The sequence below is a fragment of the Pseudophryne corroboree genome, chromosome 2 (genome assembly GCF_028390025.1).
Source record: "Pseudophryne corroboree isolate aPseCor3 chromosome 2, aPseCor3.hap2, whole genome shotgun sequence".
In the NCBI taxonomy this organism is placed as follows: domain Eukaryota; kingdom Metazoa; phylum Chordata; class Amphibia; order Anura; family Myobatrachidae; genus Pseudophryne; species Pseudophryne corroboree.
In genome coordinates this window covers 1,008,982,228-1,009,006,694 of record NC_086445.1, presented here as the reverse complement: position 1 = coordinate 1,009,006,694, position 24,467 = coordinate 1,008,982,228, and the positions used below count along the sequence as shown (strand labels likewise).

Below are 24,467 nucleotides of genomic sequence, written 5' to 3'. Positions count from 1 at the left end.
TACATCTGAGAGGCGTGTTATGAAATGACTGACAACCAAATGTAAATGAGCCCCAAAGTTAGTAAGATCTATCTGTTGAAGAAAAGACACTGATATTTTGCAGGATTTGTTCGTGTATTGTGTTTTACAAGAGCTTCCATATACTGTAAGGGATCATTGTGCCTTATAACTAATGCAGGGAAATGGCACTAATGATCTCTCTGATTTGTTTTTCCCCCAAGAATGTAATAGCTGCAATCAGGGAGATTGCTGGTCTATTCAGGGAGCCAGGGAGATTGCTGCTATTTCAGGGAGTCTCCTGCAGAATGAGGGAGGGTAAGCAACTATGGTGTGAGCCAAAGCAGTTCCTCACAGAGCACTCACAGAGTGCTGGCCATGCCCCCACTGTGACGAAATTTGGAGGCGTGGCTCGCGATCGCGTCACCCACGTGAAGCCCCCTTTCCATTAGGCCACGCCCCCTTTTGGCACCGCGCGGCACCAGAATGTTGGGAGGTATGCAAATGAAATGGCATTAGAAATTGTTTTGTAACCGACAAGATTCACGTGCAGAAGAAATGTGACAAGCAGCACCCACGAACTAGCCGATGCTTAGGAGGAAGCGTCTGTCACGTGACTTCCTCTTGTTATACTAAGCATCAGAAGGGCCATACCTCCACTATCTTCCTGCTTCTGCTTTGGCAACAACAAATAGAATATTATCTTTATGATCCTCTCTAGATAAACTGTCAGTTACAAAAGGTTAGCAGGTGTATTAACCTGGAGAAGGCATAAGGAAGTGATAAACCAGTGATAAGTACAAGGTGATAAACGCACCAGCCAATCAGCTCCAATATGCAAATTGACAGTTAGGAGCTGATTGACTGGTGCGTTTATCACCTTGCACTTATCACTAGTTTATCACTTCCATATGCCGTCTCCAGGTTAATACATCTGCCCCAGAGTCTCGGGAGACAGCTTTTCTAACACCTCTCATCACGACGACTGAAAATATTTTTAAGACCTATTCAACACGAAAAGCATTGCTCGGATAGCTGAGGGATTCTCGCTTCTCCATCGATACTGACTGGCAGAGGTAAGAGTACTTTTAACGCATCCCCAGCAATGCCATTTGCCTTCTGAGCACGTAAAGTCAACAAAATAAGTATAGGAGAAAAAATAAAATAAATAAAGTTGTAAAAAATAAATATTGCTTTGTTTGGAGAAAATGCATTATTTATAATAAAGCATTTCTTTCTTTTGCAAACCCCACGGTCACCATCCTGAGGTGGCATTTGTGATCGGAGTAGTACGGCTGTACCATACTATTTAGTTTTTACATTGCTGAGATCTATTTTCCCCATGCAAAGTATGTGGAATCTATCTAGACGGAATGCGGTCATGTGACCGCCGCTCGGGATCCCGTACCATGCTGACGCCGGGATCCCGAGCAAACACAATGCTGGCAGACAGAATGCCGACCCACAGGGACTATTCCCACTCGTGGGTGTCCACGACACCCATATAATGGTGCAAGCCACCGAGCCCGTAAGGCTTTTTTGCACTCCCCCCCCCCCCACACCCCCTCCCCCCGCCAGCATTGTGCTGCTGGGATCTCGTGATCCGTATGCTGACCGCCGGGATCCCGAATGCCGATCTCCCTGCCCCAACCCATCTAGACACAGCGCCTGGCGGTCACCTTTGGTTATTAACAATAAAGTCTGAACTCTTTTGAAAACTACAAATAGACCCCTAAATGTTTTTTGTTTTTTATTACTTTTGAACTGATGAAGTGACTGTTCAGACACAGACACGCTGATTCTGAGGGTTTTTTTCTGGAAAAAAAGAACAAGTAACTTTGCACTTTGGTAAAACCATATTGCACTGATGTGAGGCAGATGTAACATGTGCAGAGAGATTTGGATTTTGGAGGGGCGTGTTCAAACTCGCAGCTAAATCATACTTGACTACTCTCCCAGAACGGCCGTGAGGCTTCGAAAATCGCGTGGTGCCCCCAGGGCCCAGAGGAAGTGTACGTCTCTCTCCCTGCCCCCTATGACAAGCCACAGCCCGCATCGCCCACCGCTGTGCTGACCTGGAGGGGGCAGCATTAAGTCAGCAACTATGATCTAAATTGCAGTGTAAAACTAAAACTGTCCAGCATACTGTGTGTGGGCTACATGCACAAGCAGCCAGTATTTAACCTACATGAACCTGGTTTGTTCCGATACAAAGGAGGACATGTACTAAGCAGTGATAAAAGTGGAGAAGTGAGCCAGTGGAGAAGTTGCCCAAGGCAACCAATCAGCTGCTCTGTATACTTTTATAGTATGCAAATGATAAATGCTACTTCAATGCTGATTGGTTGCCATGGGCAACTTCTCCACTGGGTCACTTCTCCACTCTTATCACTGTTTAGTACATCTCCCCTAAAGTTACTTGCTTCTTTTGATTTGGTCCCACCTCAAAATTATCCCCAGAATGTATGTACAGGCCTTGGAATTTGTGAAGCCTCGTACTGTAGGTCGACACCAAAAAGGTCGACACACCTTAGGTCGACACCAAAAATGTCGACACACCTTAGGTCGACACCAATTGGTTGACACGCCTTAGGTCGACGCCTGCAATAGGTCAACATGGACAAAAGGTAGACATGAGTTTTTCACATTTAATTTTTTTTTCTTAATTTTTTGAACTTTTTCATACTTTACGATCCACGTGGACTATAATTTGGAATAGTAACCTGTGCCGAGCACAGCGGTTGTGGAGCGAGGCGCCTTGCCCGAAGCTCGCTCGCCATGCAAGGGGACACGGGGCACTAATTGGGGTTACCGGTCATTCTACGAAGAAAACGACACCAAAAAACCATAAAAAACTCATGTCGGCCTTTTTCCATGCCGACCTTGTTCGTGTCGACCCATTTCACGTGTCAACATAAGGTGCGTCGACCAATTGGTGCAGACCTATGGTGTGTCGACCTTTTTGGTGTCGAACTGGAGTCCCATACCCACTGTATCTAAGTATAAATCTTAGGGTTCACAGAAAGACTGCGTAGGTCATGAATGTGGCCGAGACAGCATAAACTCACCGGCTGGGCATGCGGCACGCCTCTTAATGCATCACTCTGGCACGGAAGGGGTTACAGTTTTTGTGGGAGGAATGTAAGGGAAACTGCCTGGATTGTGATTGGCTGGATTCTGTATAGGGGCTGGTCTGACATACATATAGTCTTCAGACCTACGACAGCCTGCCTCTTTCCTGGGTTTTTCCGTAACAGACTGCAAGTACTTGGTTTCATTACCTATTTCATTTCCTTACTTCATCTCATTTCCTAGCTCTCTTTCTCCCTTGGGCTTTCCCTATTCTTCCTTCTACTCCCCTGTTGTCCCTTCTTTCTGCATCTTTCTCTGCCTTACTTTGCTTGTCAGTGGATGCACTGCGGAGATAGGACTACTCATTACCTACGAGAGCAGTTATCTATTCCCCAATGCACATATCCCGGCATAGCAGTTTTAGCTGCCATCTGTAATTTAATTATTGTGCTGGCTGCCGGACCCGGGTGCAGCGCGGCCCTCCCCTCCCGGCTCATGGACTCTGCTGAGATCCGGACGGCCCGGGGTGGGCCTGCTGCTGTGCGGGAGACCCAGGGCGTGCGCGGCCGGGCTCGGCCGCCCGCCCGTGCTCTCTTCCATCCGCGCTCTCCGCCTCCGTCCCCGCTGTGGCTGGGGACGGAGCGCCGGGGGTCCGGGGGCGGCTACTGCGGCCAGCTGGGAACACATTGATTCGCGCGTCCCTGAATCCCATGGCGGATGGCGGCCGCGCGAGTCACGTGGGGCAGGGACAGCGATCCCGCCCTGCTGCTCGCCGGCTCTCTGCCGCCAGGGGGGGCAGCCCCCATCGTTTCCTCTGTCGGGGGGGCTATAATGACACGCTCCAGCGGGCGGGCGGTCGCGCGGCTGCCAGACATGTTGGGTCCATGCGGCGCGCGCGTGCTGCAGATCCTTTGGTCACCTGGGGAGTCCATATGAGGCCTGCCCCCGCTCGTGCACATTATAACATGCAGGCTCCGGTACGGGCGGCGCTCTCCTGCGACAGGGCGGTGCGACGCGCCTGCTCTTCAGCTGTGTATGGCCTGTTGCCTCCGACGGACCTTGCAGGGCCTGTCGGCCGGGGTCGCGTCTCGTCCGCCCGCGGTGGGACGGGCCTCCTGGCCTCTCCTGCCGTGGCTGGACCCGTGGTGCCGGCCCCTTCCGGACTTGCTCGCGCGGCGCTTAGTACTGCCGCCAGACTTGGCCGTGTGGCCACTGACGGTCACAAGCCGGGGCCCAGGATGCCGGTCTCTCACCCCATATGGGGTCGGCGTGCGCAGGCGAGTGGCAAAATGTCTGGCCCCGCATCCAGGCTGCTTCTTCGATGCTGCTGCGGACACCCCTCCGTCGGATGTTGCACTGCCCCCCCCCCTTTCTGGGGGTGACGCTGCTCCGGTATCTCATCCTTAGGCCAATGCTCGGGATAGGAGGGGGTCGCGGTTAAGGCAGGATTTATTGCAGCAGGATGGCTATGCCATGATACCCGACAGTGAGGGATCTTCCGGGTCCTTGCTCCCGACGGGGGGTTTGCGAACCTCCCGTGGGGCACGCGTCTCGCGTGTCGGGTCTGATCTTAGAGCGCCGGCAACAGCGGCTGCCCCCTTGGTAGACGCCACCGTTTTGTCCGCCATTGCTGCCGCTGTCGTGTCGGCGGTGGCTCCCTTGTTATCCTCCGCACCCGGGGGTCAGGGGCAGGCCACTGCTTCTTTGGCGGATAGCACTGCGCAATCTCTTACGTCGCTCCCGTCCACTGGTGTGACAGTCGTACCGCAAGCCCTGCACGCGGCGGCTCCAGGGCCGGTGGTGGGGGGGGGACACGGGGACAATACCTCTTTTGTCTCCCCAGCCGTTGACGTCAAGACAAAAATGGAGTCAGTCGGTGCCTCAACAAGTCGTCCGGCGGGTGCTGGGATGGACGGATTCCCTCTCGTGTGGGTGAGTCTGTGAGTCTTCATCGGACCCTGACTGGTCCAAGGGGAGCGCGGTTAACCCCGTATCGGTTTTGGGGATCAAGTACTCAGTTCCCCTCTCTTGCGGGGGCAGCAGTACGCGCAGGGTTTCCAGCGAGCGCAGGTAGACACAGGCGCAGGTGTCGGGTCACGGACTCTTCCCTCGCCTCCACGTCCTCGGAGGGTGTGTCCTCCGACGGCGGTTTGCACAGGGTCAAGCATCGCCAATGGCACGAGCGCCGGTATTCATCCTCTTCCGCCTCGCAAGTGTCAGTGGAGTCGTACACCATTCACTGCGCCAACACGGCAGTGCAACGTGGGCTCAGGCCCCGGGTCCGGATCCGTATGGGCCTATACGTCAGTATTTTTGCTCTTACTAGCGATAATCGTACGGCCCTGCTTTCAGCTAAGACATAGGGACAGGGTAGCGAGGGCGCTTTGCGCTCCTACCCGAATTGGGTTAGAGGCATGTTGATCTTCGCGGCGTGTTACTTACAGACGCGCCCGGACAAACACATTCACATTGTACGCTATCAGTTCCTTATACACATCTGTACCATAAGTACACAGGGTCGGCTTGGCGATGTCACGATGAGGGCTTCCGGCGCAAACCGCACGGGCTACAGATCTATAGCTTCGGTAAAATGGATGTGGAATTGTGCTCGGAGCTTACGCAGGGTTCAGCCGACACTGAGGTGGCCGGTACAGTGTGACGATGGGCACAACGACCTGCCTCTCGTTCTGCCGGCTTTCAAGGGGGTTCATTTAGCGCGGGGCATGGTATATGCTTCGCTTTCTATAATGCCCAATGTGCCTGGGGTCGGCGATGTCGTTTTCGTCACTCCTGCATCAGATGTGGCGGAGGCCATGGGATCAAGGCCTGCCCCAGACCTGGGACCGGGGGTAATTCCGGTCCGCAGACCCGTTAGAGCCGCGCTCCCAGGTGCTGGCCACAGCCCCCACCCCACTTAGACTTCGGGCGCTCATACCCCGGCTGCGACGGTACCCACGGTCGGTGGTCGCCCAATTCTTACACTCGGGATTCGCTTCTGGCTTCCACTTGCCGATACATGGACTGGTGGGTCCCGGGGCTGGTTCGATCCTGCGTTCGGCCCGGGAGTTTCCGGAAGTGCTCCGGCAGGAGCTTGAGACTGTATTGTCGTTCGGAAGGATGATAGGCCCTTTCCGGAAAACGTTGGGCAGGAGGATAGGCCCCCCTTTTTGGACCACCCCCACCCCTTACCAGATTTGGTCTTGTCGGGATAGTGCCCAAGACGGCCGCGGGCGAATTTAGGCTCCTCCGTAAATATGCAATCCCCAATTATCAGTGTAAAGTCATTTACCTGTCCTTTGTTTCGGCCATAGCCACCATGAGGTCCTTTAGAACGGGGGCCGTGATGTGTAACTTGGACATTCAGTCAGCATTTCGTCTTCTCTCTCTGCACCCTCCGGCCTTTCGGTTTATGGGTTTTTTATATTGGGCGATGGCTATTACATAGATCGGTTCCTCCCCATGGGTTTTTCTCTCTCTTGCGCATACTCAGAGGAATTCAGTTCTTTCCTCCATTGGTGCCTGGAGCAGGCGACGGCCGATCGGCGAATTTCCTTTTGATCGGGCCACACGACTCAGATCGCTGCGCTAGCTTGTTGCGGAGGGCACTCACCCTCTTCGCACACTTCGGGGTTCCGGTGGCGCCGGAGCGGCTTTAGCGGCCCTCTGCATCTGTAGTTTATCTCGGTCAGATTGATTCGGTCGCCGGCCTCTGTAGGCTGCCAGTGGATAAGGTGTTCCGTCTTCACGTTGCCATCCTTTATGCGCTTGCTGCGGGCAAGCTTGCCTTCATACAGGCTCAACCCCCCTTTGGTGCCTGTTTTAAATTTGCCTGCATGATGGGAGCGGGCGACGGTGGGACTTCGACGCCCGCATCATTTTCTCAGATTGTCCCTCGAAATTCGGCGGTATTTATGTACAAGGGATGAATTTCGTCTCTCTGCGTCTGTGTTGGGAGGAAGGCGGTCGTGTCTAGCACCTTCCTGGAGCTTTTCACGGACGCCTCTGGCGCTTGCGATTGGCGAGCGCTTCATGACACTTGCTGTTGCTGAATTTTTTCCCATACTGGGCGCATTGGAGCTCTGGCGCTATGCCCTGCGTAACGAGCAGGTGGTCTTCTGGTGCGACAATTTAGACGTGGTTTTTGCCATAATTAGGCAGAGGTCCTCATCCTTGCCGGTACTGCAGGTCTTCGCGCAAATAGTCTTGCTATGCTGGGTGTCCCGGCCGCGTGCAACGAAATTCCTGATACCCTTTCTCGCGGCGACTGGCAGCGGTTTAGGCAGTGGCTCCTGCTGCTCTACTCCTAAGGGACTTCTGTCCTGCTTCTGTGTGTGGATTGGAGGATTTAGCCCACAGGTCTTTGGTTCCTGCAACTTTCGCGGCTTGTCTGGCCGCTTGGGAGCGGCGGAGTCGTTACCTTCTGGAGAGGGGCCATAGTGTTCAGACCCCTCACAAGGCAGATGGCCCATAGTGGCATTGGATTCGGGATGTCAGGGATGGTGGCAGAAGGCCGATCCCTGAACATCTGGGCAGCCGGCCCTCAGGGATGGTGGCAGAAGGCCGATCCCGGAACATCGGGGCGACAGGCCCTCCAACATTTAGGATATTATTTCAATTATCGTTTTGAGATATTTCATTTTCATGTGCTGTCTGTTGTCTACTATGTGTGATAAATATTTCAACCGTCCCTTAGTTTGAGCTGGAGTTTGTTTATCCACGTTTAGATTTAATAGGCCTTCCTTTCAGTCAATAAAAGCCGTTGACGTACGCCCCGACGGTTTGCGGTGTAGGATTCAGCGCTCACGATACGAGGATACGGGGATACGAGGTTCGCCTCCTCATGGCGGCCCTTACCACGGTGCGTTCAGGGTGAGCGAGCTGGTGTCCGTCTCCCGGACTTCTGCCTCGCCCATGCTGGCGGCCCACGTCGTCGTACCCCCCGACGGTTTGTGGTGTAGGATTCAGCGCTCCAAGACTGACGTAGTCGGCAGGGGGCTGTGGGTTCGAGTGGGTCGGGCTCGTGTGCGAGGCATTTGTCCAGTTGCCGCGGCCCGGTCTTATTCGTCCGTGCGGCCTCCAATGCCTCCCGAGTGGCTCGTCCATACTGACGGTTTTCCGTTGACCAGATATCTACTTCCGGTCGGTTTTGGGGCGTTGTATTTTGTACCTGGGTCTATATCCGGCCGACTATGGGACTCACTCTTTCCGCATCGGCGCTGCTTCAGCTGCCGCTGCGGCGGGTTGGTCCGGGGTCGACGTCCGGGCGCTGGGTAGGTGGAGGTCTGGTGCAGTCAGCCGCTATATCAGGCCTTTTCCTCCCAGTGCGCTCCTTTGAGGACTAGCCGCTCGTCGCAGTTGCACTTTGTGATTGCGGGGGCCTTGAGGAATTTTTGTTTTATCGTTGGTTTTAATTACGGTTTTTGCCGGCTAACGAAGTTTTGTGTTTTTGCCTCAAGTCAAATTGGGTGACCCCTCCCCCCCCCCCCCCTTCCAGTTAGGGTTGCAGGTTAGGTTACCCATTTTCTCCATATACTTCATTTCTTAACCTCATTAACACCCTTCTTTTGCAGGCAGGCGGCTAGATCCGCGTTTTATATGGCTTGTCGGCCGTGGGTGGCAATTATCTAGTGCGTCTTCAGGTCTTTTTAGTTTCATATTCTGTTTTCTTTAGTTTGAGTTGAGTGAGTTTTCTTCGTATTCTGCTTCCTATAGTTGAGTTTTCAGTTCAGGTGGCGGTGGCAGGTTGGTAACCTGGCAGTTGACCGGTTTCTGAACGGTTATTTTAGTTTAACTTAAGGATTTTATCGTTAGTAAGTTCGGCTGAACTTTTAGGTAATCTTATAGTCTTATTATTAATTGATGGGCACCACCGTACCTGGTGGGCCCATATGATAGATCATAAATATGTGTGGATATCGGGGCCGGTGGCCCTATTTTTTACCCCGTAGGGGCGGAGCGTACCTCCGTCCCTACAACTGTTGGTGGACAGGGGTAGTGGCAGAAGGTCGACCCCTGGCCTTGGATTTTTGGATTTCCGATGTCTGGGATGGAGGCAGGAGGCCGATCCCGGAACATCTGGGGCAGAATGCCCCCTCACACATATGTTTTTATTGCCTGGGATGGAGGCAGGAGGCCAATCCTGGAACATCTGGGGCAGAAGGTCCCCTCACACACACATGTTTATTGCTCTATTTCGTCATATAATTTTGGATTACCCTTATTAAGTTGTTTATCATGCTTAACCGTTCTTCTCCCCGCCACCTTAGTTAGAGAGGGAAGTCTGCATTCTTAGTTTTAGTATTAATAGGCCTCCCTCTCAGTCAAAATAAAAAGCTGACCCCTTTCACGCCAATTACGGTTGTTGTGTCTTTATTTACTAAGATAAGTGTGCTTGAGTGGCGTGCGAATGCATCTGACGTGTGAAGTTTATGAGTTTTCACACAAAAGCAGTATGACTATACCCCCCCAACTTTCAGGACCTGTGAAAAGGGGGCATGGCCTTGCAACCGGGGGGGGGGGGGGGGGGGGAGGTGGCCTCGCAGGAAATGCCACTCCTACAAGCCACACCCCCTGTTATCACACTGAGGGCATGCCCAGCGGTCCATGAGCTGCTGGTTATGCCCCCAGTCCCTCTCTTCTGTGAATGGACACCATGTGCACGCGGGGCAAGCAATGAACGGCATCTATTCACAGTTTGCTCTGCTAAGCTGAGCAATGGGTGAGAAATAACCTCCCAACTTCCACCCACATCGTGGGACACTGCAGCCCGCTGGTTGGGAGGTATGGTGTGACTGAGGGACACTGCAGCCCGCTGGTTGGGAGGTATGGTGTGACTGAGTCACTTTAATGGAGTGCATTTCCTTTATGACACATTTGTGAATAATTAATTATTTCGGTAGTAGTGTTACTTCTTTAAAACCAAATCATATTAGGGTTAATTAAATTAATAGGGGTTAGGAAATAAGCAAGAGCTATACTCATTTATTACATGGCTGTCTTCTCCTGGGACTTCTCCATTTTGGAGGTCAGGTGATATCTCCATTTCCTGTGCCAAACAAAGATGTTGATGTGAGGTGTAAACTACAGCACATTACAGGTATGTACATTTTTTTTTTCTTCAATCAATCACTCTGCGATCCTTAACCACTAAACCTAACATTTTCTATACACATAAGATTTCCTGCCAGTAATCCCACTGAGGTACACTGCAAACAATGTTTTAAAAAAAACAACAAAAAAATGATGAGTACAACAGCTTGCATACACAACGTTGTAAAACCGCAAAGTACACTGCGTTTCGTGAAGTTCTGCCTCATTCTTCAGGTGCAAAAATCATGAAGCCATGCACATATTTTTAATTTAAGGCTGCAATCCTAATTTTTCTTGATTTTCCTTTTACTCTAGTCAGCCTGCTATTAAAGAATAATAATTCTAGCTGCCATAGCAACCACAGTAACATGGCACAAGATGTTAGTAGAGAGGCTGAGGATGTCACCCCGCCTGGACAGTTACATCCTCATCCTCCCACATTCCGCCACCACAGGGTCATTTTGTTGAGCAATGAGCCTGCACGGACTAACTGCGATTGGGTCGATCAGCCATTTTTTTTCACCTCCAAAAAGATTTTGAAATGTTTTTAGAGGATAGACATGAGGATGTGGATTATAAGCACATGCATGCTTAAAAAGTTACTTACCTTGCTATTTTAATTTAAAAAAAAATCTATGTTGGATTGTTGCTGTAATTAACAATCAACCACTAATTACAACCTTCGTTGTGTGTGCGTATCACGAAGATAGTGTACATTTAACACCTATATTTCTGAAAACTATTTACATGCCTCGCCTCCCTGACCACACTTCCCACTCTCACAATCAGGATTTCTCCAAGGCCACTGCTAACCTCTGGAATGCCCTCCCTCCATTAGACTGCCATCCATCCTCACTTTTTTATTTTAATTTACCACCCCAACTCCTAACTTCTTCTCCATATCTCCTATACATTGTAAGCTTATATGAGCAGGATTCTCTAGCCTTTGGGCCTTACAGTATTTAATAGTTTGCATTTTTTTTTACGAGTTTGAAGACTCCAAAAACTGCAGCAAGATTCTAGCAACTTTAACCTCAAAATCATGAGATGACTAATAAAATGCAAGTTTGTGGCTTAGCATTCCTCCCAGCTGTCTGATTTTGGTGGCACTGTCCTGCTATCCCACCTGCAGGCCGTCCTGCTGTGAGCTGAGGGGGGGTGGAGTTGGGAGACGCACTGCCTAGCGGAGCAGCAGAGAATTGACGCTGCGCTTATGCGCACAACATCTGTTCACCATGAGAGAGGGACTGGGGCATGGCCAACAGCTCACAGAGCACTGAGCATGCCCCCATAGTGACAAAATAGGGGCATGGCTCACAATCATGGCACTTCCCGTATTGTTACACCCCCCTAATTGTGAGGCCACACCCCTAATTTTGGGAGCGCCTTTTCCTCTTCCAGTCAGGCCAGAGTTGGGAGGTAGTGCTTAGTATGATAATCAACATCGAGTTTCAGCTAATTTTGTCAGGTAAAAAAGGAAAAACTTGAATACTGATGCAACATAATTATTTAAAGAGTTTATTATTGGGGGGCAATCATGTTTAAAAATCATATTTAAAATAATGTGTACAAAAATGTTATGTCACATGGAGCCATATTAATTATAGAAGAACCAATTCGATTACAACGTCCCGATTATCAGGACTTTGGGGGTGATTCAGAGTTGATCATAGCTGTGATAAATTTAGCACAGCTACGATCAGTCACACAGACATGCGGGGGAGACGCCAAGCACAGGGCTAGTCCGTCCCGCATGTCAGTCCCTGCGCTGGCAGGGAGCTACCCGTCGCTGTGAGGGTCGCAGCGGCTGCGTGTGATGTCACGCCAGTAGCGGATCCTGCTACGGACACGCAGGATTTTTGCCCGGGGCGCCACCTTTCCGGAGGGTGCCGCCACCATGGCAAGATCCGCTACTGGTGGTGCCCCCCGGTGCTGTGCAGTGCGCGATGAAGTCATCGCACTGCACTGCATTGTGGGAGCTGCACATGATTGACCTCTAGTGTCTATGCGGTGCTATGGGAGAGACGTCATGACGTCTCTCCTATAGATCAGAGGAGCGGCGCCGGCGGCCGAACACGGAGGGCAGCAGCGGTCGGGAATCAGGAGCTGGGATTTTGAGTATTAATTTTTTTTTGTAAGCGGCACAAACTAGGGGGCACAACTCTACTGGGGGCAATACTACAGGGGGCACAAACTAGGGGGCACAACTCTACTGGGGGCAATACTACTGGGGGCACAAACTAGGGGGCACAACAACTCAGTGGCGTGCGGTGAGGTCAGTGGCTGGTGAGGCACTGCAGCCATAATGTCCTTTGAGTACCGCTGATGACTCCTACAGCCGCTGATCCAATGCCCGCTACTGGCAATGCCCCCGACAATGCCCGCAGCCTGCCTGCTCATTAAACATGTGATGAGCAGGAGGCTAATATATTGTCAATTTTTATACATTTATGGGAAAGAGAGAGGAGGAATATGGGGAGATGGAAGAGAGAGAAGTATGGGATGTGAGGAACAGGGGGGGACAGGAGAGAGAAGAGGAATAGGGGGAAACAACGCAAAGGAAGAGAGGAGGAATGGGGGAGAGGACAGACAGAGAGAGAGGAATAGGGGGAGAAGGAAGAGAGAAGGAATAGGGGGAGAAGGAAGAGAGAGAGGAATAGGAGGAGAAGGAAGAGAGAGAAGGAATAGGGGGAGAAGGAAGAGAGAAAAGGAATAGGGGGAGAAGGAAGAGAGAGAGAAGGAATAGGGGGAGAAGGAAGAGAGAGAGAAGGAATAGGGGGAGAAGGAAGAGAGAGAGGAATAGGGGAGAAGGAAGAGAGAGAGGAATAGGGGGAGAAGGAAGAGAGAAAAGGAATAGGGGGAGAGGACAGACAGAGAGAGAGGAATGGGGGAGAGGACAGACAGAGAGAGAAGGAATAGGGGGAGAAGGAAGAGAGAGAAGGAATAGGGGGAGAAGGAATAGGGGGAGAAGGAAGAGAGAGAGAGGAATAGGGGGAGAAGGAAGAGAGAGAGGAATAGGGGGAGAAGGAAGAGAGAGAGAGGAATAGGGGGAGAAGGAAGAGAGAGAGGAATAGGGGGAGAAGGAAGAGAGAGAGAGGAATAGGGGGAGAAGGAAGAGAGAGAGGAATAGGGGGAGAAGGAAGAGAGAGAGGAATAGGGGGAGAAGGAAGAGAGAAAAGGAATAGGGGGAGAAGGAAGAGAGAGAGAGGAATAGGGGGAGAAGGAAGAGAGAGAAGGAATAGGGGGAGAAGGAAGAGAGAGAAGGAATAGGGGGAGAAGGAAGAGAGAGAGGAATAGGGGGAGAAGGAACAGAGAGAGGAATAGGGGGAGAAGGAACAGAGAGAGGAATAGGGGGAGAAGGAAGAGAGAGAAGGAATAGGGGGAGAAGGAAGAGAGAGAAGGAATAGGGGGAGAAGGAAGAGAGAGAAGGAATAGGGGGAGAAGGAAGAGAGAGAAGGAATAGGGGGAGAAGGAAGAGAGAAAAGGAATAGGGGGAGAAGGAAGAGAGAGAGAGAGGAATAGGGGGAGAAGGAAGAGAGAGAGGAATAGGGGGAGAAGGAAGAGAGAGAAGGAATAGGGGGAGAAGGAAGAGAGAGAAGGAATAGGGGGAGAAGGAAGAGAGAAGGAATAGGGGGAGAAGGAAGAGAGAGAAGGAATAGGGGGAGAAGGAAGAGAGAGAAGGAATAGGGGGAGAAGGAAGAGAGAGAGGAATAGGGGGAGAAGGAAGAGAGAGAGGAATAGGGGGAGAAGGAAGAGAGAAAAGGAATAGGGGGAGAGGACAGACAGAGAGAGGAATGGGGGAGAGGACAGACAGAGAGAGAGGAATAGGGGAAGAAGGAAGAGAGAGAAGGAGTAGGGGGAGAAGGAAGAGAGAGAGAGAGGAATAGGGGGAGAAGGAAGAGAGAGAAGGAATAGGGGGAGAAGGAAGAGAGAGAAGGAATAGGGGGAGAAGGAAGAGAGAGAGGAATCGGGGGAGAAGGAAGAGAGAGAAGGAATAGGGAGAGAAGGAAGAGAGAGAAGGAATAGGGGGAGAAGGAAGAGAGAGGAATAGGGGGAGAAGGAAGAGAGAGAAGGAATAGGGGGAGAAGGAAGAGAGAGAAGGAATAGGGGGAGAAGGAAGAGAGAGAAGGAAGAGAGAGAAGGAATAGGGGGAGAAGGAAGAGAGAGAAGGAATAGGGGGAGAAGGAAGAGAGAGAAGGAATAGGGGGAGAAGGAAGAGAGAGAAGGAATAGGGGGAGAAGGAAGAGAGAGAAGGAATAGGGGGAGAAGGAAGAGAGAGAAGGAATAGGGGGAGAAGGAAGAGAGAAAAGGAATAGGGGGAGAAGGAAGAGAGAGGAATCGGGGGAGAAGGAAGAGAGAGAGGAATAGGGGGAGAAGGAAGAGAGAGAGGAATAGGAGGAGAAGGAAGAGAGAGAAGGAATAGGGGGAGAAGGAAGAGAGAGAGGAATAGGGGGAGAAGGAAGAGAGAGGAATAGGGGGAGAAGGAAGAGAGAGAAGGAATAGGGGGAGAAGGAAGAGAGAGAAGGAATAGGGGGAGAAGGAAGAGAGAGATGGAATAGGGGGAGAAGGAAGAGAGAGAGGAATAGGGGGAGAAAGAAGAGAGAGAGGAATAGGGGGAGAAAGAAGAGAGAAAGGAATAGGGGGAGAAGGAAGAGAGGGAGAAGGAAGAGAGAGAAGGAATAGGGGGAGAAGGAAGAGAGAAGGAATAGAGGGAGATGGGAGAGAGAAGGAATAGGGGGAGACAGGAGAGAGAGAGAGAGAGAGGAGGAATAGAGGGGAGACAACATAGAGGGAGAGGCGAGGAATGGGAGAGACGGCAGGCAGCGAGTGAGGAATAGTGGAAGAAGGAATAGAGAGAAGGAATAGGGGGAGAAGGAAGAGAGAGAAGGAATAGAGGGAGATGGGAGCAAGAGAAGGAATAGAGGGAGATCAAAGAGAGAGAGAGAGAGAAGGAATAATAAGATTTTAAACCTACCAGTAAATCTTTTTCTCGTAGTCCGTAGAGGATGCTGGGACTCCGTAAGGACCATGGGGATAGACGGGCTCCGCAGGAGACATGGGCACTTTAAGAAAGACTTTGGATCTGGGTGTGCACTGGCTCCTCCCTCTATGCCCCTCCTCCAGACCTTAGTTAGAGAAACTGTGCCCAGAGGAGACGGACAGTACGAGGAAAGGATTTTTGTTAATCCAAGGGCAAGATTCATACCAGCCACACCAATCACACCGTATAACTTGTGATATACTAACCAGTTAACAGTATGAAAACAACATAGCATCAGTCCAAGACCGATGAAAACTATAACATAACCCTTATGTAAGCAAAACTATATACAAGTCTTGCAGAAGAAGTCCGCACTTGGGACGGGCGTCCAGCATCCTCTACGGCCTACGAGAAAAAGATTTACCGGTAGGTTTAAAATCTTATTTTCTCTAACGTCCTAGAGGATGCTGGGACTCCGTAAGGACCATGGGGATTATACCAAAGCTCCCAAACGGGCGGGAGAGTGTGGATGACTCTGCAGCACCGATTGAGCAAACAGGAGGTCCTCCTCAGCCAGGGTATCAAACTTATAGAACTTTGCAAAGGTGTTTGACCCCGACCAAGTAGCAGCTCGGCACAGCTGTAGTGCCGAGACCCCTTGGGCAGCCGCCCAAGATGAGCCCACCTTCCTAGTGAAATGGGCCTTAATCGATTTTGGTAACGGCAATCCTGCCGTAGAATGCGCCTGCTGAATCGTGTTACAGATCCAGCGAGCAATAGTCTGCTTTGAAGCAGCGCCGCCGACCTTGTTGGCTGCATACAGGACAAACAGTGCTTCTGTTTTTCTGATCCTAGCCGTTCTAGCCACGTACATTTTCAAAGCCCTGACCACATCAAGGGACTCAGAATCCTCCAAGTCACGTGTAGCCACAGGCACGACAATAGGTTGGTTCATATGAAAGGATGAGACCACCTTAGGTAGGAATTGAGGATGGGTCCGCAATTCCGCTCTATCCATATGGAAAACCAGATAGGGGCTTTTATGTGATAAAGCCGCTAATTCCGAAACTCGCCTAGCCGAAGCCAAGGCTAACAACATGTCCACCTTCCAAGTGAGATATTTCAACTCCACTGTTCTAAGTGGTTCAAACTAGTGATAAGCGAGGTTCGGTTTTACTCGGTTTTACTCGGTTTTACTCGGTTCTCAAAACGGCATCTTATTGGCTATCCAAAACACGTGACATCCGTGAGCCAATAAGATGCCGTTTTGAGAACCGAGTAAAACCGAGTAAAACCGAGTAAAACCGAACCCGCTCATCACTAGTTCAAACCAATGTGACTTAAGGAAACTTAACACCACGTTAAGGTCCCAAGGTGCCACCGGAGGTACAAAAGGAGGCTGAATATGCAGTACTCCCTTCACAAAAGTCTGTACTTCAGGTAGAGAGGCCAATTCCTTTTGAAAGAAAATGGATAAGGCCGAAATCTGAACTTTAATGGAGCCTAATTTTAGGCCCAAATTCACTCCAGTTTGTAGGAAGTGAAGAAAACGGCCTAGATGGAATTCTTCCGTAGGAGCATTCCTGGCCTCACACCAAGAAACATATATTCGCCATATTCGGTGATAATGTTTAGATGTCACGTCCTTCCTAGCCTTTATTAGCGTAGGAATGACCTCATCCAGAATACCTTTTTCCGCTAGGATCCGGCGTTCAACCGCCATGCCGTCAAACTAAGTCTTGGAACAGACAGGGACCCTGTTGCAACAGGTCCTATCTTAGAGGAAGAGGCCACGGATCTTCTGTGAGCATGTCCTGCAGATCCGGATACCAGGCCCTTCGTGGCCAATCCGGAACAATGAGTATTGTTCTCACTCCTCTTTTTCTTATTATTCTCAACACCTTGGGTATGAGAGGAAGAGGAGGGAATACATAGACCGACTGGAACACCCACGGTGTCACTAGGGCGTCCATAGCTAACGCCTGAGGATCTCTTGACCTGGTGCAATACCTTTGTAGCTTTTTGTTGAGACGGGACGCCATCATGTCTATTTGGGGCAGTCCCCACCGACTTGCAATCTGTGCGAAGACTTCCTGATGAAGTCCCCACTCTCCCGGATGCAGGTCGTATCTGCTGAGGAAGTCTGCTTCCCAGTTGTCCACTCCCGGAATGAACACTGCTGACAGTGCGCTTACATGATTCTCCGCCCAGCGAAGAATTCTGGTGGCTTCCGCCATCGCCACTCTGTTCCTTGTGCCGCCCTGGCAGTTTACATGAGCTACTGCGATGATGTTTCTGACTGGATCAGAACTGGTCGGTCGCGAAGTAAGGTCTCCGCTTGACGTAGGGCGTTGTATATGGCCCTTAGTTCCAGGATGTTGATGTGAAGACAAGTCTCTTGACTTGACCAAAGGCCTTGGAAATTTCTTCCCTGTGTGACTGCTCCCCAACCTCGGAGGCTCACGTCCGTGGTCACCTGGATCCAATCCTGAATGCCGAACCTGCGGCCCTCTAGAAGGTAAGCACTCTGCAGCCACCACAGGAGAGATACCCTGGCCCTGGGGGACAGGGTGATCCGCTGATGCATTTGCAGATGTGACCCAGACCATTTGTCCAATAGGTCCCATTGGAAAGTCCTTGCATGGAACCTGCCGAAGGGTATGGCTTCGTACGTCGCCACCATTTTTCCCAGGACTTGAGTGCAATGATGCACTGACACTTGTTTTGGCTTCAACAGGTTCTTGACTAGAGTCATGAGTTCCTGTGCTTTTTCTATCGGAAGAAAAACCCTTTTCTGGTCTGTGTCCAGAATCATGCCCAAGAAGGGCAGACAAGTCGTAGGATTCAGCTGCGACTTTGGAATATTGAGAATCCAGCCGTGTCGCTGTAACACCTTCAGTGAAAGTGATACGCTGTTCAGCAACTTCTCCCGTGATCTCGCTTTTATGAGGAGATCGTCCAAGTACGGGATAATTGTGACAACCTGCTTGCGCAGGAGCACCATCATTTCCGCCATTACCTTGGTGAAAATTCTCGGGGCCGTGGAAAGCCCAAACGGCAACGTCTGAAATTGGTAATGACAATCCTGTACCGCAAATCTCAGGTACGCATGATGAGGAGGATATATGGGAATATGAAGGTATGCATCCTTTATGTCCAGGGATACCATAAAATCCCCCCCTTCTAGGCTGGGGATGACCGCCCTGAGTGATTCCATTTTGAATTTGAACCGTTTTAAGTAAAGGTTCAGGGATTTTAAATTCAAAATGGGTCTGACCGAACCGTCCGGTTTCGGGACCACAAACAGAGTTGAGTAGTACCCCTTCCCTCTTTGAAGCAGGGGAACCTCGACCACCACTTGTTGAAGACACAATTTGTGAATCGCATGTAACACTATCTCCCTTTCCAGGGGAGAAGTCGGTAGCGCCGATTTGAAAAACCGGCGAGGAGGCACCTCTTCGAATTCCAGCTTGTATCCCTGGGAAACAATTTCTATTGCCCAGGCATCCACCTGTGAGTGAACCCAGATGTGGCTGAAAAGTTGAAGACGTGCCCCCACTGGAGCGGACTCCCTCAGGGGAGCCCCAGCGTCATGCAGTGGATTTTGCAGAGTCCGGGGAGGACTTCTGTTCCTGGGAACTAGCTGTGTTGTGCAGCTTTTTCCCTCTGCCCTTACCTCTGGCAAGAAAGGACGATCCACGTACTCTTTTGCTTTTATTTGAACGAAAGGACTGCATTTGATAATGAGGCGCTTTCTTAGATTGTGAGGGAATATAAGGCAAAAAATTCGATTTACCTGCCGTAGCTGTGGAGACGAGGTCCGAGAGGCCCTCTCCAAACAATTCCTCACCCTTGTAAGGCAAAAACTCCATATGCCTCTTTGAGTCGGCATCATCTGTCCACTGTCGGGTCCATAAGACTCGCCTAGCAGAAATAGACATAGCGTTTATTCTGGAACCCCGTAAACTAATGTCTCTTTGAGCATCCCTCATATATAAGACAGCATCTTTTATATACCCTAGGGTCATTAAAATGGAATCCTTATCTAGGGTCTCAATTTCCGCTGATAAGGAATCTGTCCATGCTGCTACAGCACTACAAACCCAGGCCGACGCAATTGCCGGTCTGAGTAACGTACCAGAATGTGTGTAAATGGACTTCAAGGTAACCTCCTGCTTGCGGTCAGCAGGATCCTTGAGGGTAGCCGTATCTTGGGATGGGAGCGCTATCTTTTTTGATAAGCGTGTCAAAGCCTTGTCTACCCTAGGGGAGGATTCCCACCGTATTCTGTCCTTTGGCGGGAAAGGATACGCTATAAGAATCCTTTTGGGAATCTGCAGTTTTTTGTCTGGAGTTTCCCACGCTTTTTCGCATAATTCGTTCAGCTCATGTGAGGAGGGAAAGGTGACCTCAGGTTTCTTTCCCTTATACATGTGTACCCTCGTGTCAGGGACAGGGGGTTCCTCTGTGATATGCAAAACATCTTTTATTGCAATAATCATATATCGAATACATTTAGCCACTTTTGGCTGTAATTTTGCATCATCGTAGTTGACACTGGAGTCTGAATCCGTGTCGGTATCTGTGTCTACTATTTGGGATAGTGGGCGCTTCTGAGACCCCGAAGGTCCCGGCGACATTGGGACAGACATGGGTTGACTCCCTGACTGTACCCTAGCTTCAGCTTTGTCTAATCTTTTGTGCAATAAATTAACATTAGCACTTAAAACATTCCACATATCCATCCAGTCAGGTGTCGGCGCTGCCGACGGAGACCTTACATTCATACACTCCCCCTCCTCCTTAGGTGAGCCTTCAACCTCAGACATGTCGACACACGCGTACCAACACACCACACACACACAGGGAAGCTCTTTTCTGAAGACAGGTCCCCCACCAGGCCCTTTGGAGAGACAGAGAGAGAGTATGCCAGCACACACCCCAGCGCTATATGACCCAGGAAAAAAACACAGAATGTTTACCCAGTAGCGCTTTTCAAGTATGTATATGCGCCAATTATGTCCCCCCCCCCCCTCTACTTTCAAACCCTCTTTCACCGTGGTATCAAGCAGGGGAGAGTCCGGGGAGCTTCCTCTCAGCGGTGCTGTGGAGAAAAATGTCGCTGGTGAGTGCTGAGGGAGAAGCCCCGCCCCCTCGGCGGCGGCTTCTGTCCCGCTCAAAATTCTTAAAAACATGGCGGGGGCTCTTTATATACATGTACAGTGCCCAGCTGTACATGTATATATGTACATTTGCCACAGGAGAGGTTTATATTGCTGCCCAGGGCGCCCCCCCTGCGCCCTTCCCCCTTACAGTGACCGATGTGTGTGAAGTGAATGGGAGCAATGGCGCACAGCTTCACTGCTGTGTGTTACCTCTATGAAGATCAAGCTGTCTTCTGCCGCCTCTCAAGTCTTTTCCTCTCATACTCACCCGGCTTCTATCTTCCGGCTCTGCGAGGAGGACGGCGGCGCGGCTCTGGGACGGACGGCGAGGGTGAGACCTGCGTACCGATCCCTCTGGAGCTAATGGTGTCCAGTAGCCTAAGAAACAGAGCCTTAAAACTCAGAGAAGTAGGTCTGTTTCTCTCTCCTCAGTCCCCCGATGCAGGGAGTCTGTTGCCAGCAGGCTCCCTGAACATAAAAAACCTAACTAAAATACTTTCTTTACAGGAAACTCAGGAGAGCTCCCTGAAATGCATCCAGTCTCCACTGGGCAAAGTATCAAACTGAGGTCTGGAGGAGGGGCATAGAGGGAGGAGCCAGTGCACACCCAGATCCAAAGTCTTTCTTAAAGTGCCCATGTCTCCTGCGGAGCCCGTCTATGCCCATGGTCCTTACGGAGTCCCAGCATCCTCTAGGACGTTAGAGAAAGAGGAGATTGCAGAGAGAGAGAGAGAGAGAGGAGGAATAGGGGTATATACAGTAAAGAGGAGAAGTAGCGGGGAAACAGGAAAGAGGAGAAATGGGGGGGGATGGGAGTGAGAGAGGAACAGAGGGAGATGGCAGAGAGGAGGAATAAGGGGGTGACTGGAGAGATGAGAGAGAGGGGGAGAAGGAATAGGGGGAGACCACCAAATATAGCAATAAGCCAGTATCTAAGTAAAAATCAGAAGGGTGGTGATCATATACCGGTTGTTGGGATCCCGGTGCACAGTATACCGACAACTGGCATACTGACACCTTTCCTCCCTCTTGGGAGAAAAGAGGGGCTCATTTGCGCTCGTCCCGCTGTAGTCAAGCCGGCGGTCGGGATCCCGGCGCCGGTATGCTGGCAGCCAGGGACCCGGCCGCCGGCAACTCATACTACACCCAAATCAGAACTAGGTAATGCAAGGAAAGGGACTACATACAGTTACAAATGGGGGAATAAGGCAAGAGGGAGAGACAGTGAAGTGGGAGATGGAGGGGGGTAGAATAGAGAGAAAGAGAGCGAGAGAGGGGGTGGTTAGAGAGATAGGGGGGCCGAGGAAGAGAGAGTAAACAAGAGAGAGAGGGCGGGGGGGGGGGGGGGGGGGCAAGAGAGAGTGGGAGCTGAGGGGGAGATAGATAGAAAGAGAGAGAGGGGGGCCAATGGACAGATAAAGAGATGCTGAACAGCACTTGCAACTTGTACAACTCCAGGATTTTGTTTCTCCTACCTGGCCTCTGTGTCATGGACAATCATGCTGCTGCTGCACATCGAAATTGCTTCCCTCCCATGGTCGGATTATCGGCCGCTGCCGATATAAGATAGGGGGCAGGGGGGGTGATGCTCGCATCAGCCAGCCCAGGAATGAGGGGTGGTTTGGTGCCGGGCAGCCAGTTCGGCACTGCCCAATCACATCAGTGTTAGTGACAGGGGCGTGCTTTCATAAGGGCTGAAAGCACGCCCCTGTCACAGAGGCACTTCCATGGGTGCCGCTTATCTGGCTTTTTTTAATGGCTTTCTACTGCCCGATGTTTGGCCCCGCCCCCCCATTTCCGGCCCTTATATATTGACAGCTGGAGGTACTGAGAACGGTGCCTCCGAACACGTTTAAAAAAAAAAAAAATTATATGCTTTAAATAATATAAAGAATAACAGATACTTATGACACAGAACCTGCAAACAACTCTACTGGGGCAATACTACTGGGGGCATAACTCATACCTCCCAACTATCCCGATTTTCGCGGGACAGTCCCGTTTTTTGGGGACTGTCCCGCTGTCCCACCCGCGGGCCGCAGTGTCCCGCGGTGGGGGGGGGGGGCAGTTGGGAGGCTCTGTCTCTTGCTGCCCTGCTTAGCAGAGCAGCGGTGAATAGACGTTGTGCGCATGCGCACAGCGTCTATTCACTGGAGTCAGAGGGAGAGGGGGCATGCCAGCGGCTCACAGAGCGCTGGGCATGCCCCCTCAGTGATGAAAACAGGGGCGTGACTCGCGATCGCGGGTCCTCCGTGAAGCCACGCCCCCTTTTATGAGGCCACACCCAATTTTCGGGAGCGCGCGCAGCTAAGCCACGCGTGTGTCCTTCTTTAGAGAAGGGATAAGTTGGGAGGTATGATAACTGACCACGCCCCTTCGTGAAGCCACGCCCCTATTATTTACGGCCGGGGCGCCACAAGGGCTAGATCCGGCCCTGCGTCTCGCAGCTGCTGCGGCCCGCCACCCCAACGGTCCGGAACGTCTGCATTCCCCAGACCACGCCCCCCTAAACGGCGGACAAAACACCACCAGCCTGCCCCCTCCCGCTCAGCGACTGCCTCTGCTTGTCAATCAGGCAGAGGGGATCGCTAGCTTAAGACAGCGAAAACGCACAGCAACGATCGGGTCTGAATGACCCCCTTTATTATTATTAAATTTTATTTATAAGGCATTACAAGTGTTTCGCAGCGCCGTACAAATGACAGTACAGGGAGACAAAACTTAGCATTACAGTAAATAAATAACAGAAATAGAGTACAGGTAACAAAGAGCACCACAATTCTCAAGACATAATACAGCTTAGATATAAGTAGTGAGGGAGTGATCAGCGTACTACTAGGGGCTGGTGGCCATAGATGGAGATGAGCCTTTTAGCAGCAGGAGAAAAAGTGGGTAAAGATGGTCGCCGAGTAGGGGAGAGCTGTGAGTGAAATGTGTTGAGAAGAGGGCTTAGATAACAAGAGGAAAGAGGGCCCTGCTCTGATGAGCTAACAATTTAGTGGGGAGGGGCGACAGACAGATGACATGAGGTGCAAACAAGCGGGAGGTAGCCTGATGGCAGTATGTAAGCAAAGCTGAGATGTTCAAGGCATGAGGCAGGGGGATGGAGGAGCGGCCTCAGAACTAGGTTATGCATGGGAAGGGTACGCTTTGATAAATAGGTGGGGTTTTAGTGCCCGTTTGAAGCTTTGCAAGGTCGGGGAGAGTCAAATGGAGCGGGGGAGTGCGTTCCACTGAAGGGGTGCAGCACAGGCATAGTCTTCAACTGGAGCATGGGAAGCAGTGACCAGGACGGTGGAGAGGCGACGGTCATTGGTCGACCATAGTGGGCGGGAGGGAGTATGAAGGGAGAGGAGGTTAGAGTTGTAGGGAGCAGTGGAATTAGAGATGGCCTTGTATGTGAGGGTGAGGAGTTTGAAGAGGATTCTGTAGGGGAATGGGAGCCAGTGTAGATTTTGTCAAAGGGGAGTGGCAGATGTGGAGTGGCGGGAGAGGAAGATAAGCCTAGCTGCGGAGTTCAGGACAGATTGGAGGGGAGCAAGATGGGAGCAAGCGAGGCCAGTGAGGAGAACTTTGCAGTAGTCGAGTCGTGAAATGACCAGTGAGTGGATAAGTTTAGTTGCACTCTGGGAGAGAAATGGCCTGATGCGAGCAATGTTGCGTAGCTGGAACCGACAGGATTGTGCCAGAGCCTGGATGTGGGGTGCAAAGGAGAGGGAGGAGTCAAGAGTGATGCCCAAGCAGCGGAGTTGGCGAACGGGGGAGATGGTAGTGTTGTCAACAGAGATAGACATATTGGCCCTCATTCTGAGTTAATCGCTCGCTAGCTACTCTGCGACGTATGACACGGTAATGACGTCAGATACCCACCCAGCAAACGCCCGGCCACGCCTGCATTTTTCCAAACACTCCCAGAAAACGGTCAGTTGACACCCAGAAACTCCCACTTCTTGTCAATCTCCTTGCGTCCACCAGTGCGACTGAAAGAGTCGCTAGAACCTGTGCGAAACCACGATGCTCTTTGTACCCGTACGCCGCGCGTGCGCATTGCGGTGCATACGCATGCACAGTTTTGCCTTTTTTTTAAATGATCGCTACACAGCGAACAATGGCAGCTAGCGATCAGCTCGGAATGAGGGCCCTTGGTAGGGGGTGTTGCTCTG

The 24,467-nt window shown here is 51.2% G+C and overlaps 1 protein-coding gene across 4 annotated transcripts in view; it reads right to left on the bottom strand.

The window, feature by feature from the left end:
* The window catches only part of SH3BGR (SH3 domain binding glutamate rich protein), a 154,448-nt gene that overhangs the window by 30,097 nt on the left and 99,884 nt on the right, over nt 1-24,467 (bottom strand). For 3 of the 4 annotated variants that reach the window (XM_063956585.1, XM_063956587.1, XM_063956588.1), the window contains one exon: nt 10,058-10,114. The exons of the other annotated variant lie outside the window; for it this stretch is intronic. In XM_063956585.1, the coding sequence (XP_063812655.1) occupies nt 10,058-10,114 (57 nt within the window). The remainder of the gene's footprint in view (nt 1-10,057; nt 10,115-24,467) is intronic. 4 annotated transcript variants of the gene reach the window in all.